Raw genomic sequence first — 21771 nt, 5'->3', positions numbered from 1 at the left:
GAGGCAAGTGTCAGTTTATACTTACAGTTTGGGCATTGAGCGGATTGTAAGTTTATTAAACAGTCTGCTTTAAAATGGAGACAGCATGAGCTTAAAAAAACCCCTGATGCTTTAAGGTAATTGTTCCTTATATCCCTCAAATGATTGCTGGACTAGGTAATGGCCTTACCTCCATGGTAGGGTCTAGAAAGACCAGGGGGCATGGCGCTCGGCGCGGTCTTAGCGCGGATGGGCGCAGACGGGCTTGCCTTAGGCGCGCCCGCTGCGCCCACCCTTTGCGCCGTCGGAAGGTGTTATTCATTTATGGAGGGAATCGAGGAGGGTGGGGATCAGCCAGCAACTGGAGCGCTGTCCCTGCCTTCCCCCAAGATGGCGTCCGCCTTCTCTCGCCCCAGCAAGTAGTCTGCTGTGCGAGGGAGAAGTATCGGTCCAGGCAGAGGTAGGGGGCTTTAGGTTAAGTACAATGTTATATTAAATCATAAAACAAAACACACAGCATATAATGACAATTTTAAAATTTCAGTCGGCGATTTTAAAAATGATTTAGCAGCGATTAACAGCAATGGTCCAGCAATAGTACGCCTGCCTAACGACCCCCGGCTTCTGCCTCAGGGGTGTGGGCACTGATCTGTGCCGCGCGATAATCTGGATGGGTTTTAAACCAGCTGGGAGGGCGGGGATCAGCCAGCAACTGGAGCGCTGTCCCTGCCTTCCCCCAAGATGGCGTCCGCCTTCTCTCGCCCCAGCAAGTAGTCTGCTGTGCGAGGGAGAAGTATCGGTCCAGGCAGAGGTAGGGGGCTTTAGGTTAAGTGCAATGTTATATTAAATCATAAAACAAAACACACAGCATATAATGACGATTTTAAAATTTCAGTTGGCGATTTTAAAAATGATTTAGCAGCGATTAATAGCAATGGTCCAGCAATAGTACGCCTGCCTAACGACCCCCGGCTTCCGCCTCAAGGGTGTGGGCACTGATCTTGCAGGCTGCCTATAGATCAACTCAAGACTATCTAGACCCGATTGACTGTTTAATGGCTTTTTGTGCCTTTGAGCTGTCTTTTCCTACTTATTTTTATTCACTTGAGACCATGAGCTGTGTTTTATCTTAATTTTTAACTGGATATGTAATGATGATTTTCTATTGTTTGAGAGTATCTTTTATGATTTTCTATTGTTTGATAGTATCTTTTATGATTTTCTACTGTTTGATAGTATCTTTTATGGTTGAAATTACTCCTGAACAAAGATTATTTACTATTATTATTATTATTATTATTAAATGAAGCTGTCTTTCTAAACTGGTGTGAGATCTCTTAGAGTAGTGCTTTCCCTGTTTTTGGGGCGGCGCGCCTGGTGGAGAGGGTGGGAACCAAGACTCAGGATTCGGATTACTAGGGGTAGTTGATATAGGAGAGCAGATAAGACAGGGGTAGTGTGGGACTCAGGCAACAAAATAGGTCCGGGCTCCAAAGTAAAAACAGCCCCCGTTAGCAAACCAGATAGTGAAAAACAATGGCCCACATGAGGAAATCAGAACAGTTTTGAACTTTTAATGACATGTTGTACTGCTATTTTGTGAGGTAGAGTATTAGACTGCATATTTGTGTTTGTGGCGGGCACCCTTTGTGGCAGCATCAGGGAAATCAACAGTAAACGCCGGACCAACTTGCCATAAAACTGGCCCACGCATTAATTTTTTCAGACCAGACTCTTGAGAACTGGCTGAATCCCACACCCTGGTACGGGTTGGAATGGGGGCAGGAAAGCCGATAATCCCGCTTGTAGTTTTTCCTTCCTCCTTTAAAATGCAATAAAGAGACATTGAACTTTAACGTTTGGAAGTAGAAAGTTACAGGGCAGTGACATGGCATAAAACATTAACAGATACACGTATTGTAATCGCATCTTTCTACTTTGACCAAACGTTGTGATCCTGGGCGCCACGTTCAGGAGCATCAATCCCAATGTATTTGCAAATAGGAGCGCTTGGAAACTGGATAGGCGCTGTTACGTAAACGTTTAAATTGGCACTGTAGTAATGGCATATTCCTTTAACGAATGTGGTGTAAGAATATTGTCTATGTAAGTGTAGAATCTTGCATATGTAATAATTGTAAGTCTGTATACTGTAAAAGAATGTTAAGATTTCATTCGTCAGTTGAGCTCCACTTGAGCTGCATGTTTCCTTAGTTACCTGCTCAACCTATTTTAAATAAAGAATTCTTCTTCTGAACATTAAGTGTTTATGCTACACTTATTTGCTCTGCAAGGCCACTACAATTTTTGGCAACGAGGATGCCCACAACAATTTTCATGAAGTCGGAATAAACTCCACAGCGAAGACAACGAAGTCTACGGGAGTTGCTTTTCAAAGGATTTTCATTTCCACTTCTCAGCACCGGTTCCGTGAGTACCTAGTTTGAAGTGTTGTAAGCTGTGATTCGCATTGCCCCACCGTGAGGTTGTGTACTACGTGCTGGTGCAAGATCAAAGTACGCTTCAAATAGGATGCAATTTCTGCTCGGAAAAACATACTAACTGCTGAATGTATCAGAGCACTGAAGATTGCTGCGAAATGATTGACTTAATACCAAGTCTGCACGTACAAGGGTGAAGTACGTTGAAAAAGTGCGGTGCGGTTGGTGAGCGATCGCTTGAGCGAGCGTTTGATGCTTACCTTTGAATCCCGCATTGGAACGTCTTCATCTTGAGCAGTTCGCATCTGACGCTGGCGCAGTCATCAATTCTATGTCAGGACAGGAGGCTCCGATTATGCTTTCTCATTTCTTTAATGAAATGCTCAGCAGCCAATCAAAAACAAAACTTCAAATCCCATGAACACTTGGGATGACCCCTTAGAGGAAACACTATATAAGGTCCAAATACTAGTCCTTCTTCCTCTTTCTTTGCTGCTCCGCAGCCAGTTAAGTCTCTTTCCATTTACTTCTGCTTCTGCTACATTTAGAAGTTTGTTACATTGTTGCATGCGCTTACTTTGTGCTCCGCTGCATTGCTTCATCTGTTGCGCTGTGCTCGCGTGTGTTGTGCTTTCGGCTCCTACTTTTGTGCCGGTATTTATTGTAGCACTTGTTCGCGGCGTGTCTTCTTGGGAGCGTGTGTTCGCCTCCCTGCGCCTGGCCGCTTGTGCCCGGTAGCTTGGTGGAGCGGGAGCAGGGGTCGTCGGCTCCTTGGGGGAGCGCGAGCGCTCTCGAGCCGGTTGTGACAGTGGCAGCAGCGTCGCGCATGCGCGCTGCGTTTATTTCCGGTTGCAGGCTTTTTCCTCACGCCGGTTCGCTGACTGAACGCTTCCCAGCGCTCTTGCCCACAGCCCTGCACTTTCGACCCCGTTTTGACGCCGGAGCACAGGAAAGTGTTCTGGTTGTGATTTTACTGTGCATAGGCTCTGCCTAGAGTGAATTATATTTGGCAGGCTTGTCTCCCTCCACGTTCTATTCTGTTTGCTTAGTGTTTAGTTGTTTCCAGCCTCATTTAAGCCTGCTTTGGGGTTGTCACTCCCCCTTTACTGGTATCTCTGATACTCCATATTTGTTACAGTCTTGTGGGCATTGACTTTCTGCACTCTGGTGCAATGGCTGATTTCTATGACGCAGATGAAGACTGTTATTATGATGAGGAGGAGGATACTTCTCTTGAGTATGACTTGGTGGAGGAGTTGGATAAAGGTGTTCAACTTTCTGTTAACAAGGCACTTGTAAGGGCTATTAATCCCCTTAAACGTCATCTAAATGAATATGCGATTCAACAGGGCTGGTTGCCTCCTTCCCAAAAGTCCGCAAAGTCTCCTCGTAACCCTCACAAATCAGATTTCCAGAGACTGGCGAAGGTTTTATCTTCAGACAAGCCCAAATCTTCTGCGTCTCTTTATACGGAGGAGTCCGACCATGGTCAAGCCTCTTCAGGTCATGATTCCCCTCCTAAGAAGCGTCTCCGCAAGGAGCATTTTGTTGACGCTCCTGAGCATCCCCCCTTCTCAATTTCGAACCAGAGGACATTGTCCATCCAAATTCAACGTCGTGGTTGCCCGCTCCGGCGGTGGCGGCTTATCTTGAGGCGCATGTTCGCCAACCCTTTGAAGCGCCTGTCCGGGCTCGGCTTCGCTCTGAGTGCCCGAGACCGGACCTTGCAGACCATATTGCTGAGACTCCGGAGGTGGACCCTATGATGGTTACCTACCTTAAAAAGTACTCTAAGGATCCGAAGAAGGGCCTGGACCGTTCCTGGCGGTCTTGCCAGGATAAATTGATGGACATGTTGGGTCCCCTTTCCAAAATCCTAGACCTGGGTTTCAAGGCCAAGGAAGCTTCGGCGACGGTTAATCCTGATGAGCTCATCGAGTGGGCTCAGAGAGCCGTCTGCATGTTTGGAAATGTTAATTGTGCCATTTCAGCAGAACGACGTCGATCCATTCTCCTTAAACTGGATCCGAAATTGGCAGAATTAGCAACCTCTGAGGCCGGTCCAGAAGCGCAGGGCCTTCTGTTTGGGCAGCCCTTCTTAAAGGAGCTGACTACGTTTGTGTCCGCCTTCAGCGGAATCGATAAAGCACAGGCGTCCTTGCGCCCGGTTTTCACCAAGGCCGGACGACAACGGGGACGATCGTTCGGCCGTGGATCTCAACAACAGTCCCAGAGGGGTGCCTCGCAGCAACGTGGTGGTCAATACGACTCTGGCTACTCCACCCGCGCCAACTTCTATCCTTCCCGTAAAGGAAAAGGACAATACGGCAAGGGACGTTCTGGTGGCCACCAAGGCCAATATCAAGATTCCGGAGCTACAGGTGAGCCTAATTCAAGCATGCGATGTGATGTTGGGGGGCAGAGTGCAATATTTTCTGAACAATTGGCGCATGATCTCCAACGATGCTTGGGTGTTAGAAACCGTTCAAGGGTTCAAGATAGAGTTCTATCATCCAATACATCAAACCCGTCTGCCGACCCCTATGCTTTATTCCAGTCACTCTCAGACTTGTCTGTCGGAGGAGATAGAGGTGCTCCTCAGCAAGGGGGCGATTGTTCCTACCCAACGCCATCCACAGGGCTTTGTCAGTTCAGTCTTTCTGGTCGAGAAAAAAGGAGGCGGGTCTCGCCTAGTTCTCAACCTGAAGGACTTCAACAGCTGGGTGATCTACAGGCACTTCAAGATGGAGGGCATCCATCTTCTGCGGGATCTCCTACGGGAAGGGGATTGGATGGTCCGTCTGGACCTGAAAGATGCATATTTGTCTATCCCGATCTACAGGCCCCATCGCAGATTCCTACAGTTTCAATGGCTGAATCAGTGGTACGAGTATCGGGTTCTCCCATTCGGCCTTTCGTCAGCACCATGGTGCTTCACGAAATTGCTGAGGCCAGTTGTAGAGCATCTTCGTTCCAGGGGGGTCCGATTGATTATTTACCTGGACGACATTCTTTTTATGGCGGATTGCCCTCTCAAGCTTCTGCAACATCTGGAGTGGTCCATCACACTCTTGCAGTCTCTGGGTTTTCTACTCAATGTTCCGAAATCGGTTTTGGTTCCCACTCAGTCTATCGATTTTCTGGGGTTTCAGATAGATTCATTGACTTGTCAGCTTCTCTTGCCCAATCAGAAACTCCGCTACATCAGGAGAGAGTTGACGTCTGTTATTTCCAAACAGACTGTGTCATTGAGGTCGTTGGCACGTGTGGTAGGTCTTCTAGCGTCCTCCATTCAGGCAATTTTTCCGGGTCCTCTACATTACCGGGCGATGCAACGCCTGAAGATTCAGCATCTCCGGAAAGGCCTCCGATACTCGGATCAAATTCCTCTCTCAGAGGAGGTGCGGATGGAGATGCAGTGGTGGCTAGACCACATGGAGGCCTGGAACGGTCGAGCCCTGTTCGGGTCGTCTCCGGAGCTGGTGATCGAATCGGATGTCAGTCGATGGGGTTGGGGAGCCCGTTGCGGGTCAGTTTCGACAGGGGGTCGTTGGTCTCCCCAGGAGTTGTCTCTCCATATCAATTGTCTGGAACTCCTAGCGGGTTCCTTTGCGATTCGGTGTTTCTCCCCCCTACAGGCGAATTGTTGCATTCTTCTCAGGATGGACAATGTGTCGGCAGTCCTCTATATCAACAAACTGGGTGGGACACGGTCCAAGATATTAGCGGAGATTGCCAAGGATTTTTGGCATTTTTGCCTCCACCGGAAGATCACGGTTATTGCAGAGTACCTCCCGGGCCGCGACAATCAGGTTGCGGATTGGCACTCCTGACATCTTCGGGATTTCAGCGACTGGAGACTTCACCCTCGAGTCTTCCGCGCCATTCTTCGGCTTTGGGGCCAGTGTCACCTAGACCTTTTCGCCTCTCGCCTCAATACACAGCTTCCCCGGTTTTACAGCTGGAGACCGGACCCATTAGCTCTGCCCACGGATGCTTTTCTCCAACAGTGGCCGTCGACTCTTTGTTATGCATTTCCCCCGTTCATGATGCTTCCCAGAGTCCTTGCTTACACCAAACGATTTCGAGCAGAGCTGATTCTGATTGCTCCCTTGTGGAAAGCTCAAGCGTGGTTCCCGGTTCTCTTGGAAATGTGCTGTGCACCTCCCCTCCTTCTTCCCCTGAAGCGGAATCTGTTGCTGGATCCCCTCGGAGATCCTCATCCCCTCATTCTCGCCGGCACTCTCCAGTTGCTGGCATGGCGAATCTCGGGGATCGTTGGTCGGTCCCAGGCATTTCTAGCGAAGCTGCCACCTTCATTAATAACGCCTGGTCTCCCAATACCCACAAGCGGTATCGAGGAGCCTGGAAACGCTGGAGTGATTGGTGTGTTCAACGGGAGGTTGATCCCGTTTCAGCGGATATCAGTCTAGTCATTAATTTTTTGACCTCTTTGGCCACTTCTGGTTTGGCTTATCGGACCGTTAATAGTTTTCGTTCTGCCATTTCGGCGGGCCATATCCACGTTGATGGTAAGCCTGTTGGTGAACACCATTTACTTTCCAAACTCCTGAAAGGTATTCGCCTCGCGAAACCTCCCACACCGAAATATGTGTCTTTGTGGAATGTTTCGATTGTTCTAAAATTTTTAGAGGCTTGGCCTACTAATCTTTTGTTATCTCGCAAACAGTTGTCTGCAAAACTGACCATGTTACTGTGTCTAGTTTCTTGCAAACGTGTTTCGGATATTCGTGCTTTAGATCTTGCGGGTCGCTGTTTCACCCCTGAGGGTGTTACTTTCACTCTCTCTAGGAGGACTAAAACCAACACCTCCTCCATAACGTATCCTTCTTTTCCGGATCATCCTAATCTTTGTGTTGTCCAGTGTTTGAAGGATTACGAGGTGAGTACCGCTTCTTTACGCGCTGACATGCAGGGTCAGTTGTTGATCGCCTTACAGAAGCCTTTCCGCCCTGTTGCACCGGCTACTTTAGCTCGTTGGGTGCGCGGGCTCATGTCTGAGGCGGGCATTGATGTTTCTGTGTTTGGTGCACATTCTGCTAGAGGGGCAATGGCCTCAAAAGCTTACTCCATGGGTGCTACTTTGTTTGACATCATGAAAGCTGCAGACTGGTCTTCAGACTCTGTTTTCAAGCAATTTTACTATAAACCAATTGTTACTGTTGCATCTGTTGTGGTGGACGAGCTTTAAACAAGCATAATCGGAGCCTCCTGTCCTGACATAGAATTCAAAATTTGCAAACATTCGTGACAAGAATTTTCAATTCTATTAAGGACTAGGAGGCGAGGATTATCCCACCCTGATTATCACTATGTTGCATTTTATGTACTGTATAATCATTTGCATACTGTTGCAGTTATATATATTTTTCCTTGTTTTTTCCCCCTCTGTATTGCTTTAATTTCTCCATTATTGGGATATTACGGCTCTGTATCTTTTACAGGTTCAGACCAGAAATGATGTGGTTGCTGTGCCTCGAGAGTCTCCCCTGTCTCCTTGCGCCCGGATCCAGGATACCTCAATCTTCTGTTACAAGATCCTTTGGATTTCGGCGGCTTGCTTGGAACTTTTGCTGTTACTCTACATGGGATTGTTTTTTGATGTGGATCTGCTTACCCAAAGAAAGAGGAAGAAGGACTAGTATTTGGACCTTATATAGTGTTTCCTCTAAGGGGTCATCCCAAGTGTTCATGGGATTTGTAGTTTTGTTTTTGATTGGCTGCTGAGCATTTCATTAAAGAAATGAGAAAGCATAATCCTCGCCTCCTAGTCCTTAATAGAATTGAAAATTCTTGTCACGAATGTTTGCAAATTTTGAATTCTTGCGTGTCATCGCGCACAGAGGTCACGGAGAACAAAACGACATCGCGCTCAAGGGTCACGCACAGCGACCATTTTGGGGGTCCGAGTGTCGGGTTTCCATGACAACAGTGCAGTCTGTTCGCGTTTGTGCTTTGGCGTTCACAAAAGCAGCTGTTCCTTCTTTTTGTTTTTCTTTCTCCTACAAAGACTTCACAGTGCATACATGGTATTTATTTAAAAGATATTTTTATCATTTCTCGAAGATAATACATGCAGCATCAATTGCTTGAGGTTCTTTCAATTTTCGAAGTGGAAAAGTTTTCTCACACCATAATTTTCTTGACTATTTGTGTCACATTTGGGATTTTAGTGTGACTATATGCTCATTTTACTGCTAGACAGTCTGAGACTTATGCATATAGTACGGAAACATGTCGACTGAAGCAAATTCTTCAAGATCGAATACTTCGAGGGATAATAGTGTACCTAAGCTTCAAATAAACTCACCAAAGGAATTTTTGTCGGTTCCTGGTGAACCGGTAGTTTCATGGTTAGACTGGATAGAATATTTTTTGAATTATATAGCGAATTTGGAAGATGTTAATGGTACATTTATTCCTGAAAGAAAGTTAAGAATGGGGATTTAGATGTTTTTAAGGTAGCTTTGATAAACCTTTACGACCATTTTTCTCCTTCAGTATGTATAGGGGTTACTAGGCATTCTTTCTTTCACAGAAAACAAGAGAAACATGAATCCGTAGAAGAGTATGTTTCAGCATTGAAGAAGTTGTCCAGTAAGTGTACGTTTGCACAGTTGCAGGAAGAACTAATTCGGGACCAAGTAGTCATGTATGCTAGAAATAAGAGTTTACAGGATAAATTATGAGCGGAGGGTGATTAGTGTCTTAAGGACATTATTGCCATGGTGAAGAAAGCTGAACTTTCTGAGAGGTGTGCCAAAGTCACTCTTTCCCAAGGAAAAAAAGGTACAGAAGAAATTGTAGGGAAAGTTGTTGAAAAGAAAGTTGGTTATCAAAACCAGAAGAACACTAAATATGATAAAAAGAAAACGAGTTTTCCTGAAAGGAAAAAAGTGGAGGGTAATGATGTACAGAAAAAGTTCAGCAGTGTAATTTGTTACAGGTGTGGCAGTTATTCACATTTTGAAACGTATGAGAAGTGCCCTGCTAAGTCTGCAAAATGCATGGAATGTGGTTTGGTAGGTCAATTCTCTAGGGTGTGCAATCGCAAGGGTAAGAAAAGTTCAAAGGGGAAGGTTGATTTTGTCCAAGATATGTCCTCATCGTCCTCAAGTGACACGGATACTCAAGTGAACTTGGTACAAAAGAAGAAAGTTGTACTAAATATTACTGGTAACTCCTCCTGTAAACCTTTATGTAACGTTTCGTTGGGGGGAATCATAGTCCAATTGGCGGCTGATTCTGGATCTCCTTTTACTATTGTCGCACAAGACGTGTGGAAAAATCAATTTGTCAACAGCATAGGAGAATGGTTAGAACCCAATGATGTCGCTGCTGAAAGTTACACTGGTGAGAGCGTAGACATGTTAGGATTTAGAACCTTAGTTTTCCGCTTTAAGGAAAGACAATGTATAGGGAAACTGTACATAGCTAAGGAGGAGCCATCGGTTTTAGGATGGAAGGACCAGAAGTCGTTAAACATCATCCTAAATCCGAATAGCAAAGAGCAAGTATTGACCGCTTGTGAAAGTGTAGACACTAAGAAGTGGGTGTTACAGAAATTTCCAGAGGTATTTGAGAATCGCATTTGGAAATTAAAAGGTTTTACCCATTAGATTCGCTTGAAGGAGGGTGTGTGTCCTAAAATTCATAAGGCAAGGAATATTCCTTTCATTATCAGGTATGAAGTCAAGGGAGAATTGAATAAAATGCTTGCTAACAAGGTAATTGAACCAGTAGAAGCAGCCGAATGGGTTTCTCCATTGGTCGTGGCCTGTAAATCCAATGGCAGCGCAACCAGCGCTGCAGGTCCACTAGCAGTATTGGCATTTACAAGCCCTGGCACTCCTGGTGCACTTTACTGGGGACTGACAGTAAAGCCGATGAACCAATCATGGAAATCAATCACAGTTATACTTTACATTGGGAGAGCATATGCACTTTAGCACTGGTCAGCAGTGGTAAAGTGCCCAGAGTCATTAAACCAACAAAAACAGGTCAGAGAGAATATTGGAGGAAGGCAAAAAGTTCAGGGATGACCATGCCAAGAGGGCCAAGTCCAATAGGACCTTAGGTACCTTAACAACAACATTCTGGTTGACCAGTTTCCCCTTCCCAGAATTGATGAAATGCTTGCCTTGATGCGTAATGCTAAATGGTTCTCTACTCTGGACCTTTCGGCTGCATATCATCAAGTATTACTGGACAAAAACAGCAGACAACTAACATCGTTTTGTACACCTTTTGGGTATTACAGGTTAAGACATATGCCTTTTGGGTTGGCATCGGCCGCTGCCATGTTTCAGAGGCTCATGTCTAACCTATTTGGCCACATTAGGGAGGTCGTGTTTTTTCAAGATGATATCTTGATAATGGGGAAGAACAAGGCCCAACACGATGCCTAATTAAGAGAAGTTTTGTCCATTCTCAAGAACAACGGTTTGGTAGCTGAAAGTACTAAATGTAAAGTTTCTGAAAGGTCTGTTACGTACTTAGGCCATGAAACTGGAGGCAGTGGCATTAAAACCAAGAGTTCTTTGGTGGAAGCTATACTCAATGCTCCTTCTCCTAAGTCAAAGGATGAATTGTGTTCCTTCTTGGGCTTGGCAGAATTTTATTCGAAATGTGTCAATAATTTTTTGCAAAAAACATATGAGATGCGTTTATTAATGAAGAACACAGCTCCTTTTGTGTGGAGTGATGTGTGTCAGAACTTGTTTGAATGTATTAAGAAAGCCATTCACCACGCTCCTGCTCTGCAAGGATTTGATCCACTGGCGGACACTATTGTTACAACTGACGCCAGTGGTACAGGTCTGCGAAGTGTGTTGTCTCAGATCACGGAAAAAGGTAATGAGGTGGTTATTGCGTTTGCATCCCGCTCTCTCTCTCCAGCTGAAAAGAAGTATTCAGTCATAGAGCGCGAAACCTTAGCGTGTGTATGGGCCATGGAACACTTTAGAAAATTCAGATGAGAAAAGAAATTTCTATTAAGGTCTGACCATAAACCATTGACAAAATTGCTCACAACAGAGGGTCTGTCCAGAGCTTCAGCAAGAATTGCAAGAATGTCTATGAGAATTCAAGATTTTGTTTACGAGGTGCAATATGTTCCTGGGGCTAAGAACGTTATTGCAGATTTCCTCAGTAGGCTTTCGTTGCCCCTTAAGGAGATTGAACCTGATCCTTGGAATGATGTTTGTGTTGCTGTAGTGTTTACGGACACCCCAGGTTTGTCTAAGAATGTTTGGGAAGAAGAGAACAAAAAGGATGATGTTTTGCAGCTTGTGAGAGACAGAATCATTCATGGTTGGAACAAGGATAGTAAACTGGATTCCAAATCGAGGCCTTTTTGGGAGGTTCGGGATGAGTTAAGTGTTGATGGTGAGTTTGTGTGTAGAGCTGGGAAAATTATACCTCCACTTGGCATGAGAGATAATATTGTGGCCTAGGCCATGAAGGACATCCAGGTGTTTCTCGCACCAAGAGAAATATTAAAGTTTTATATTGGTGGCCTAGGGTTGACCTAGATATTGAAAGACATGTTCGTGGTTGTATCCATTGGGAGAGTTCGGATAAATCACAAAAAACACTTAATCCACCAATGTCGTCATTGGGTTGTCCAAGCTTACCATGGGAACACATTGCTTTGGATATAATGGGTCCAGTAGTTTGGCAAGATGGTATTTCTAAGTACATTTTGGTTCTTGTTGGATTGAGGTAGAAGTGGTCATGGTTGTGGATACACAGGTTGTGATTAATTTTTTGGATAAGTGTTTTTTTGAGGGAAGGCTTTCCAGCCTCCATTTTGACAGATAATGGAGTTCAGTTTAGGTCTGATTTAATGAAAAAATGTATGGTCAATACTGGCATTGAAGAAAGATTTACAGCATATCAATATAGAATAACGGTTCATGATACGGTTGGAGAAAGTCCGTTTTGTTTGATGAGGGGAAGATTTCCTCACTGTAGGTGAAATCCAGGATGGATTGGGACGAGTAAAAAGTACTAATGGGATTCTGATCAAGTGAAACAGGCCATCATTAAGTCTCAGTGTAAGAATAAACTATATTTCGACGCTAAGCATGGTACCAAAGAGGTGAATGTCAAAGTAGAACAATGTGTTAGGGTCAAGTCAGGTAGGAAGTCTGGAAAGATACAGTCTACGTTTTCTGATCCCAGAGTGATTACCAGAGTTATGAGGAATACTGTTGAATTGGATGATGGTACCATACATCACATGAGTGGGATTGCATTAGCTGGGAGTACTTATGCTGCAAAGAAAAATACTACTGGAGTGGAAAAAAACTATTGGTGGTTAGAAGTGTTACCAAATTTGGAGAAAGGGGATGAGTCTGGAGTTTCATTAGGGTTCCAAAGGCAAGATCTGGTTTCTTTGGACGTTCCAGTAGATTCTCACTCTTCACTGTGTGATGGGTCTATGGATTCTTCCTCTAGTGATAAGGGTGGTGACAACCATAGTAGGAGTGAATTTCATTGTATTGACTCCCATGATCAACTACCAGTGGAAGAGTCTACATTGAAGGAAAGTATGGTTGTTCAAGAAGGTGGTATTCTAAACAAATCCACTAGGGGTGGAAGACGAGTTGTCACTCCAAAGAAATTTGAGGATTTTGTCAGTTTCTAAGGTTCTAATTGTTTTTGTTTTCTTTGTTTTTTTTTCTTTGTACTTATTTCAATTAAAATATATTAAGGAAGGGGATGTGTAGTAATGGCACATTCCTTTAAGGAATGTGGTGTAAGAATATTGTCTATGTAAGTGTAGAATCTAGTATATGTAATGATTGTAAGTCTGTATACTGTAAAAGAATGTTATGATTTCAATCTTCAGTTGAGCTCCACTTGAGCGGCATGTTTCCTTCGTTACCTGCTCAACTTATTTTAAATAAAGAATTCTTCTTCTGAACATTAAGTGTTTATGCTACACTTATTTGCTCTGCAAGGCCACTACAGGCACCCGCAGATTGCAGGACCTGGCGGCGGTGCACCTGACATGCAGCGATTCACGCGGGAGCCCGAATAACAACATCTCAGTAGGAGCCGGTACTTACCCGGAAAATAGGTAACCTTTGTTTGACAGGTGGTGTTGGTTTCGGAGCAGTTGGCGGGGGTCAGACAGTCCTTGTTCTTACCCGCGTCTTTGCATGTGTAGCACGTCAAGGAATGCACTGGAAAGAACAAAACAAAATTCAGGAAAACAGACACAAAACTTTACTTTTCTTACTCAGGCAACCCAGAACATTGCCAAAATAATAGTTTGATAGCTACCTTCACAGACTTTTACAATATACCAGGGCGTCAATGGGTGGTTCAAGAGGTCCAGATGCACGCCCAATTTTCAGGCTATATACACTGAAAACATCACATATCTAGGGGTCATCTTGAAATCTGGCATGGACTGCTAGGAGTGGCTGGCCACTCGTTGCATATACAATCACTCAATGTGGAGGATGCAGGAGGCCTAAGAGGTGTTGTGGCTTGAGTAATTCCATGCACACTCTAGTATGTCTGCCAGCATGCCCCCCTCAGTGTAACAATATCACTGGAGAGCGCCCCCAAGTGACGATGAGTGTGGAGGCCCTGGCTGCACGCGCCATTGGGAGTCAGGCCATGAGGTGAATCACCGAGGGGGGGGGGGCGTGCACCCTCTTGTACACGGGTTAATAGACTATAACGTGGCTCTGCCGCCCCTCATACAATGCGCATGGCACATTGATTTCTCTGGGTTCACTTGTGATAATGTCTGGAATGTCGCTAAGTTTATGTTCAGAAACCTGCACTTTTATTAAATGTTACTCAATGTGGTGATGGAAACTAAGGCACTAAACTAGAGCAACCAAGCAAATAGTTCAATGTTCCTTCCACTCGCCGGGCCTTTAAACATATCACAGCCCTCCTCCCGCCAAACTCTCCTACCACCACTCTCACCTCTCCACCTTCTCATCCCTCCTCTCAGCATCCCTCAGTACACTACACCTACCCTCTCCAGCTCTTCTCGCATCCTTTCATGCTCTTTTCTCGTCCCTCCATTCACTATCTCTCCCTCAGCCCTCTTCACACCATACTCCCTCAGCCCTCTTCATACCATACGTCCCATCCCTCCATTCACTATCCCTCCTCCAGCCCTCTTCTCACCATACGCCTCCATCCCTCCATTCGCTATCCCTCCCTCAGCCCTCTTCAAACCATATGTCCCATCCCTCCATTCACTGTCCCTCCCTCAGCCCTCTTCATACCATACGTCCCATCCCTCCATTCACTGTCCCTCCCTCAGCCCTCTTCAAACCATACGTCCCATCCCTCCATTCACTATCCCTCCCTCAGCCCTCTTCTCACCATATGCCCCATCCCTCCATTCACTATCGCTCTCTTAGCCCTCTTCACACCATACGCCCCATCCCTCCAGTCACTATCCCTCCTCCAGCCCTCTTCTCACCATACGCCTCCATCCCTCCATTCACTATCCCTCTCTCAGACCTCTTCTCACCATACGCCTCCATCCCTCCATTCACTATCAGCCCTCTTCAGACCATACGTCCCATCCCTCCATTCACTGTCCTTCCCTCAGCCCTCTTCATACCATACGCCTTCATCCCTCCATTCACTATCCCTCTCTCAGCCCTCTTCTCACCATACGTCCCATCCCTCCATTCACTATCCCTCCCTCAGCCCTCTTCATACCATACGTCCCATCCCTCCATTCACTATCCCTCCCTCAGCCCTCTTCTCACCATACGCCCCATCCCTCCATTCACTATCCCTCTCTCAGCCCTCTTCTCACCATACGCCTCCATCCCTCCATTCACTATCCCTCTCTCAGCCCTCTTCTCACCATACGCCCCATCCCTCCATTCACTATCTCTCTCTCAGCCCTCTTCTCACCATACGGCCCATCCCTCCATTCACTATCCCTCCCTCAGCCCTCTTCATCCCATCCCTCCATTCACTATCCCTACCTCAGCCCTCTTCACACCATACTCCCTCAGCCCTCTTCATACCATACGTCCCATCCCTCCATTCACTATCCCTCCTCCAGCCCTCTTCTCACCATACGCCTCTATCCCTCCATTCACTATCCCTCCCTCAGCCCTCTTCATACCATACGTCCCATCCCTCCATTCACTATCCCTCCCTCAGCCCTCTTCATACCATACGTCCCATCCCTCCATTCACTGTCCCTCCCTCAGCCCTCTTCAAACCATACGTCCCATCCCTCCATTCAGTATCCCTCCCTCAGCCCTCTTCTCACCATACGCCCCATCCCTCCATTCACTATCGCTCTCTCAGCCCTCTTCACACCATACGCCCCATCACTCCAGTCACTATCCCTCCTCCAGCCCTCTTCTCACCATACGCCTCCATCCCTCCATTCACTATCCCTCTCTCAGACCTCTTCTCACCATACGCCTCCATCCCTCCATTCACTATCAGCCCTCTTCATACCATACGTCCCATCCCTCCATTCACTGTCCCTCCCTCAGCCCTCTTCATACCATACGCCTTCATCCCTCCATTCACTATCCCTCTCTCAGCCCTCTTCTCACCATACGTCCCATCCCTCCATTCACTATCCCTCCCTCAGCCCTCTTCATACCGTACGTCCCATCCCTCCATTCACTATCCCTCTCTCAGCCCTCTTCTCACCATACGCCCCATCCCTCCATTCACTATCCCTCTCTCAGCCCTCTTCTCACCATACGCCTCCATCCCTCCATTCACTATCCCTCCCTCAGCCCTCTTCTCACCATACGCCTCCATCCCTCCATTCACTGTCCCTCCCTCAGCCCTCTTCAAACCATACGTCCCATCCCTCCATTCACTATCCCTCTCTCAGCCCTCTTCTCACCATACGCCCCATCCCTCCATTCACTATCCCTCTCTCAGCCCTCTTCTCACCATACGCCTCCATCCCTCCATTCACTATCCCTCTCTCAGCCCTCTTCTCACCATACGCCTCCATCCCTCCATTCACTATCCCTCCCTCAGCCCTCTTCTCACCATACGCCCCTTCCCTCCATTCACTGTCGCTCCCTCAGCCCTCTTCACACCATACTCACCCATCCTTCCATTCACTACCCCTCCCTCAGCCCTCTTCTCACCATACGCCCCATCCCTCCATTCACTATCCCTCTCTCAGCCCTCTTCTCACCATACGCCCCATCCCTCCAGTCACTATCCCTCCTCCAGCCCTCTTCTCACCATACTCCTCCATCCCTCCATTCACTATCCCTCCCTCAGACCTCTTCACACCATACGCCTCCATTCCTCCAGTCACTATCCCTCCCTCAGTCCTCTTCTCACTATTCACTATTCACCCCATCCCCCCATCAACCATCTTCTCACCATACGCTCCCATACCTCCATTCACTGTCCCTCCCTCAGCCCTTTTCTCACCATACGCCTCCATCCCTCCATTCACTATCGCTCTCTCAGCCCTCTTCACACCATACGCCCCATCCCTCCAGTCACTATCCCTCCTCCAGCCCTCTTCTCACAATACGCCTCCATCCCTCCAGTCACTATCCCTCCTCCAGCCCTCTTCTCACCATACGCCTCCATCCCTCCAGTCACTATCCCTCCTCCAGCCCTCTTCTCACCATACGCCCCCAGCCCTCCAGTCACTATCCCTCCCTCAGACCTCTTCACACCATACGTCCCATCCCTCCATTCACTATCCCTCTCTCAGCCCTCTTCTCACCATACGCCTCCATCCCTCCAGTCACTATCCCTCCCTCAGTCCTCTTCTCACTATTCACTATTCACCCCATCCCCCCACCAACCATCTTCTCACCATACGCTCCCATCCCTCCAGTCACTATCCCTCCTCCAGCCCTCTTCTCACCATACGCCTCCATCCCTCCATTCACTATCCCTCCCTCAGCCCTCTTCTCACCATACGCCCCATCCCTCCATTCACTATCCCTCTCTCAGCCCTCGGTTCACTATACCTCCCCAGCCCTCCTTTCACTGTACCTGCCTTAGCCATCAACTCACTGTATCTCCCTTAGCCCGCCTCTCATTATACCTCCCTCAGCCCTCCATTTACTATACATCCCTCATACCTCCTCTCACCATACCTCCTCAGCCCGCCTCTCACTACCCCCCAGCCCTCCTCTCACTATACCTCCATACCAAGCTTTGGTTCTTTCATCTCCTCTCTCGCAATACCTCCACACATCCCTCATGTTTTTCTCTACCCCTCCACTCACAATACCTCAGTACCATACAACTAATCTCTCATCCCTTCTCCCACCTAATCGTCCTTAGCCTTCCTCTCACCATTGCCCCCATACCCCAATACGTCTCTCACCCGCCTCCCATAAACATTCCCTACTACGTTACCTCTCACCCCTTTTGGATTCCTTTAAACACATAACATTGCTATATTTGACTATTAAACAGGCAGTCACATTGCGGTTAAAATAGACTTGACTTGAATGGTGCAGCAGGTGCAGTGGCACCAGTGCCAAAAGCTATAGGAACCCCACTAAACCCAGATTATTGCTAAAATGAAAACTAAACAGGCAGCCTCAAGTGCAGTTACCGGGCAGACAACAGGGTCATGGTTTCAATGGTGCAGCAGGTGCAGTGACGCCAGGACCAAAAGCTCTAGTCACCCAACTAAACACCTACACTTGCTATATTTTACTACTACATAGGTAGTCACGATGCAGTTACCTTGCAGGTCAAGGGAGCTTGATTTAAATAAATAATGCAGTAGGTGAAGTGGCACTGGAGCCAAAAGTTGTCATACCTCCTCTAAACAGCTAATATTACTATTTTTTACAATTAAAAGTCACTCACAAGTGCAGTTATCTAGCAAGCGCTACAGTCATGATTTCAATAGTGCAGCAGGTGTAGTGGCACCGGGAACAAACACTCCAGCTGTACAACTAAACAGGTAGTCACAAGTGCAGTTATCGTGCAGTAGGGTCATGATTTGAATGGTGCAGCAGGTACAGTGTTACCGGGCGCACACATTGTCAGAACTTATCTAAGCACCTAATATTCCTATATTTTAATACTATGCTGGCAGACACAAGTGCAGTTATCTTTCAGTTAAAATGAAATTTGAATGGTGCAGCAGGTGCAGTGGCACCGGGGCTTAACGCTCTAGGGACCCCAGTAAATGCAGAGTATTGCTAAATGTCACTACTAAACAGGCAGTCACAAATGTAGTTATCTAGCAGGCACTAAAATCATGATTTCAATGGTGCTGCAGGTGTAGCGACACCAGGGCCCAACGCTCTAGGAACAGCTCTAAAACCCACATTTTGCAAGATTTTACTAATAAACAGGCAGTGTCAAGTGCAGTTACCTTACAGCCAATAGGGTCACGATTTGAATGGTGCAGCAGGTGCAGTTACTCCTGGGCTAAAAGTTGTCATAACTTCTCTAAACACCAAATATTGCTATATTTTACTACTAAACAGGCAGTCACAAATGCAGTTACGCTGAAGGCTCTAGGGTCATGATTTGAATGGTGCAGCGGGTGCAGTGGCACCGGGCCCAAAAGTTGTCAGAACTCCTCTAAACACATAATATTGATATTACATCAATTAATCCTATTATTTCCCTCTTTCATTTTTCATAATTTTATTATTACTTACCCACACTCTACCACTAGTAAAACCACAATATATTGCCTTTTTGTACAAAAACAAGTCATAACACTTTAACAGACTTTCTGTAACTTATATTGTACAACTACTCGGCAAGCTACAACTTACAACAAAAACAGCTTATTAATCACATAGGCAAAACCTAATGAATTGATCAATTCTTGTTTACATATTTATCCTACCTCCATATGCCACCACCCCTCTCTTACCCTTGTCTTCCTACCCCGTGTCCCACCGTGATTCACTTACCCCTTCTCTCACATCTCCTAACACATCTCCTATCATGTCTCACATCTCCAACCACACCATTAACCCCTCTTCTCATATACACCCCACACCACACCTCTCCCCCTTCCAGTCACATACACCCCACACTACCATCTCATACCAGACCTCTCACCCCTTCTCACACACACCTCATACCTATCCCCGCGCAGAGGGCTGCAGCCAGCAGGGAGAAGAGAAGCACCTTCATGCTGAGAGGATCCTGTTAGCTTCCAGAAGTGCTGCCTGCCCGGGCCTGGGCCTTATATACCCTCGCAGGGATTGCTTTTGGATGCAATGGACGTGACTTATTACGTAGAAAACAGATTGCACCAAGACGCTTTTGCTCCAGGCACAATGACCCCAACTTGCAAGGCAGGTTCCTAGTCTGCTAAAAATACATTCCTTGCGTTCCTCTCTTGTTCACACCACGAGCAGCAACAATCTATACAACTTCAAGGAAAGCAGCTTGAACACAAAAAGATCAGGCACCTTCTATGCAGCTGCAGAGTCTCCTACACAAAGAGAACAGGCAGCTGCATGGCAGGCTTCCATTACACACAGGTAAAAAGCACAGCATAAGCAGCTGCAGGGCAGACTTCCATTACACGCTAGTAATAGGCAGTGCATAGGCAGCTGCAGTGCAGACCTTCATTACACACAGGTAACAGACACAGCATAGGAAGATGCTGTGCAGACTCCATTACACATGTAACAGGCAGAGCATAGGCAGCTGCAGGGCAGAATTCCATTACACACAGGCAACAGGCAAAGCACAGGAAGCGGCAGGGCAGACTTCCATTACACATATAACAGGCAGCAAAAGCAGCTACACGGCAGACTTCCATTACACATGTAACAGGCGCAGCATAGGCAGCTGCAGTGCTGACTTCCATTGCACCAGGTAACAGGCGCAGCACAGGCAGCTACATGGCAGGCTTTAATTACACACAGGTAACAGGCACAGCATAGGCAGCTACAAGGCAGACTTCCATAACACACGCAACTGCCGCAGCATAGGCAGCTGCAGTGCAGCCTTCCATTACACACAGGCAACAGGCGCAGCATAGGTAGCTGCAGTGCAGACTTGCATTACACACAGGCAACAGGCGCAGCATAGGCAGCTGCATGGCAGGCTTCCATTACACACAGGTAACAGGCACAGCAGAGGCTGTTGTAATCGAATCTAGGCCCCTAGTGTAATTTTCCCGATTCATGCCCTTATATAGGTATACTTTATCATATCCTGATATAGGCATAGAAATCACTACCCTATTTGGTCTAAGCCACACAGCCCAAATAGGGCATGGCTACTTCCACTAGGTTCTGAGAATTAACAACGATTTCTTGGAAAAACACGCCTTCAGCAGCTAGGAACTTCCCCCTGCTTGAATATTAAGTTCTCCAAGAACTCCTGGCGTTTTCCAAGAATTTAGCCTTTGAGTGACGATATTAAGTCCAAACATGCGTCAAACTTGGCATCTTCAAAGTATAAATATGCCCAGATTTGACCAGTCAAACACACATTGCTTTGGAGCAGATCGACTATCTACTTGCCCGACGCCCTGCAGCAGCAAGTGCCGAAGGAAGCCAACCCTCCAGCTGACGCACTGAGATGCTGTCTTTTCTCTTGCCTAGAAATCCAGCTCCAGTGTTTCCGGCTTACCCTTGCGGGTATCTGGGAAATCGAGTTCTGAGAGATACAAGACCTCCTTCATTCTAAAACCAAGGTACCGAGCTGATTAGACCTCTTAGAGAATTCTTGGAATAGATTCCTGGCAGAGAACTACTAAACTTAGACTACTCCTCACTTACTTCTTCCCTCGTACTAGACTTAGGTTAGGTACACCGGGGTAGGCATATTTTAGAAGCACCAGTTGAGTACTTTTAGTCATTATTTATTACTGTATGTATTTTATACATTTTATGCACTTTTATGGCTTAGAAACCATATCATCCTTTTACAGTACTACTTTATAATACTGTGTGTATTATATGCCTTGTACTTTATAACTAGTATTACGATTGTAAAAGTTCATTTGCGGTGCTTCAGAAAGAAGACTGTTCAATAAATACTTTTATTGAAAACGCCCGTCTCTCTATTTCTCTGCATCTCTGTTGAAACGAAGCATGCACGATTGACTGAGTAAAATAGCTATCTATTGTTTCCGCGACTCTAGAGATTTGATTTCTTATTCTTGGGAAACAAAGTTGTCATGTTTATGCGGACGCGCTTGATTCACTAGGCGCTTGCGGTGCTGCCTGAGAAATGTGCCTGTAATTTTAAACTGTGACTCGTGTTTGTATTTTAAATTCTTCTTGCTCTTACCTGCTCAATTTCAGGTCGGCGCCCCGTTCCACCGCGGCAAGTACCGTTTGCTGTGGAGGGCGGTTTCCGACTTTGGCACGTCCCTTGAGGG

At 46.5% G+C, this 21771-nt stretch overlaps 1 protein-coding gene across 1 annotated transcript in view; it reads right to left on the bottom strand.

The window, feature by feature from the left end:
• LOC147724785 (lymphocyte antigen 6E-like) overlaps positions 1–19658 on the bottom strand; it is a 65738-nt gene extending 46080 nt beyond the window's left edge. The window contains exons 1-2 of the mRNA XM_086967067.1: positions 19511–19658; positions 13517–13633 (exon numbers count right to left, since the gene is read on the bottom strand). Of these exons, the coding sequence (XP_086823193.1) occupies positions 13517–13633; positions 19511–19562 (169 nt within the window). The 5' untranslated portion in view covers positions 19563–19658. The remainder of the gene's footprint in view (positions 1–13516; positions 13634–19510) is intronic.
• Positions 19659–21771: the final 2113 nt, after the last annotated feature.

This window comes from Lissotriton vulgaris, chromosome 4_1 (genome assembly GCF_964263255.1).
Source record: "Lissotriton vulgaris chromosome 4_1, aLisVul1.2, whole genome shotgun sequence".
Lineage (NCBI taxonomy): Eukaryota > Metazoa > Chordata > Amphibia > Caudata > Salamandridae > Lissotriton > Lissotriton vulgaris.
Note: the sequence above shows the minus strand (reverse complement) of the source record. Positions and strands in the feature narration are given on the sequence as shown.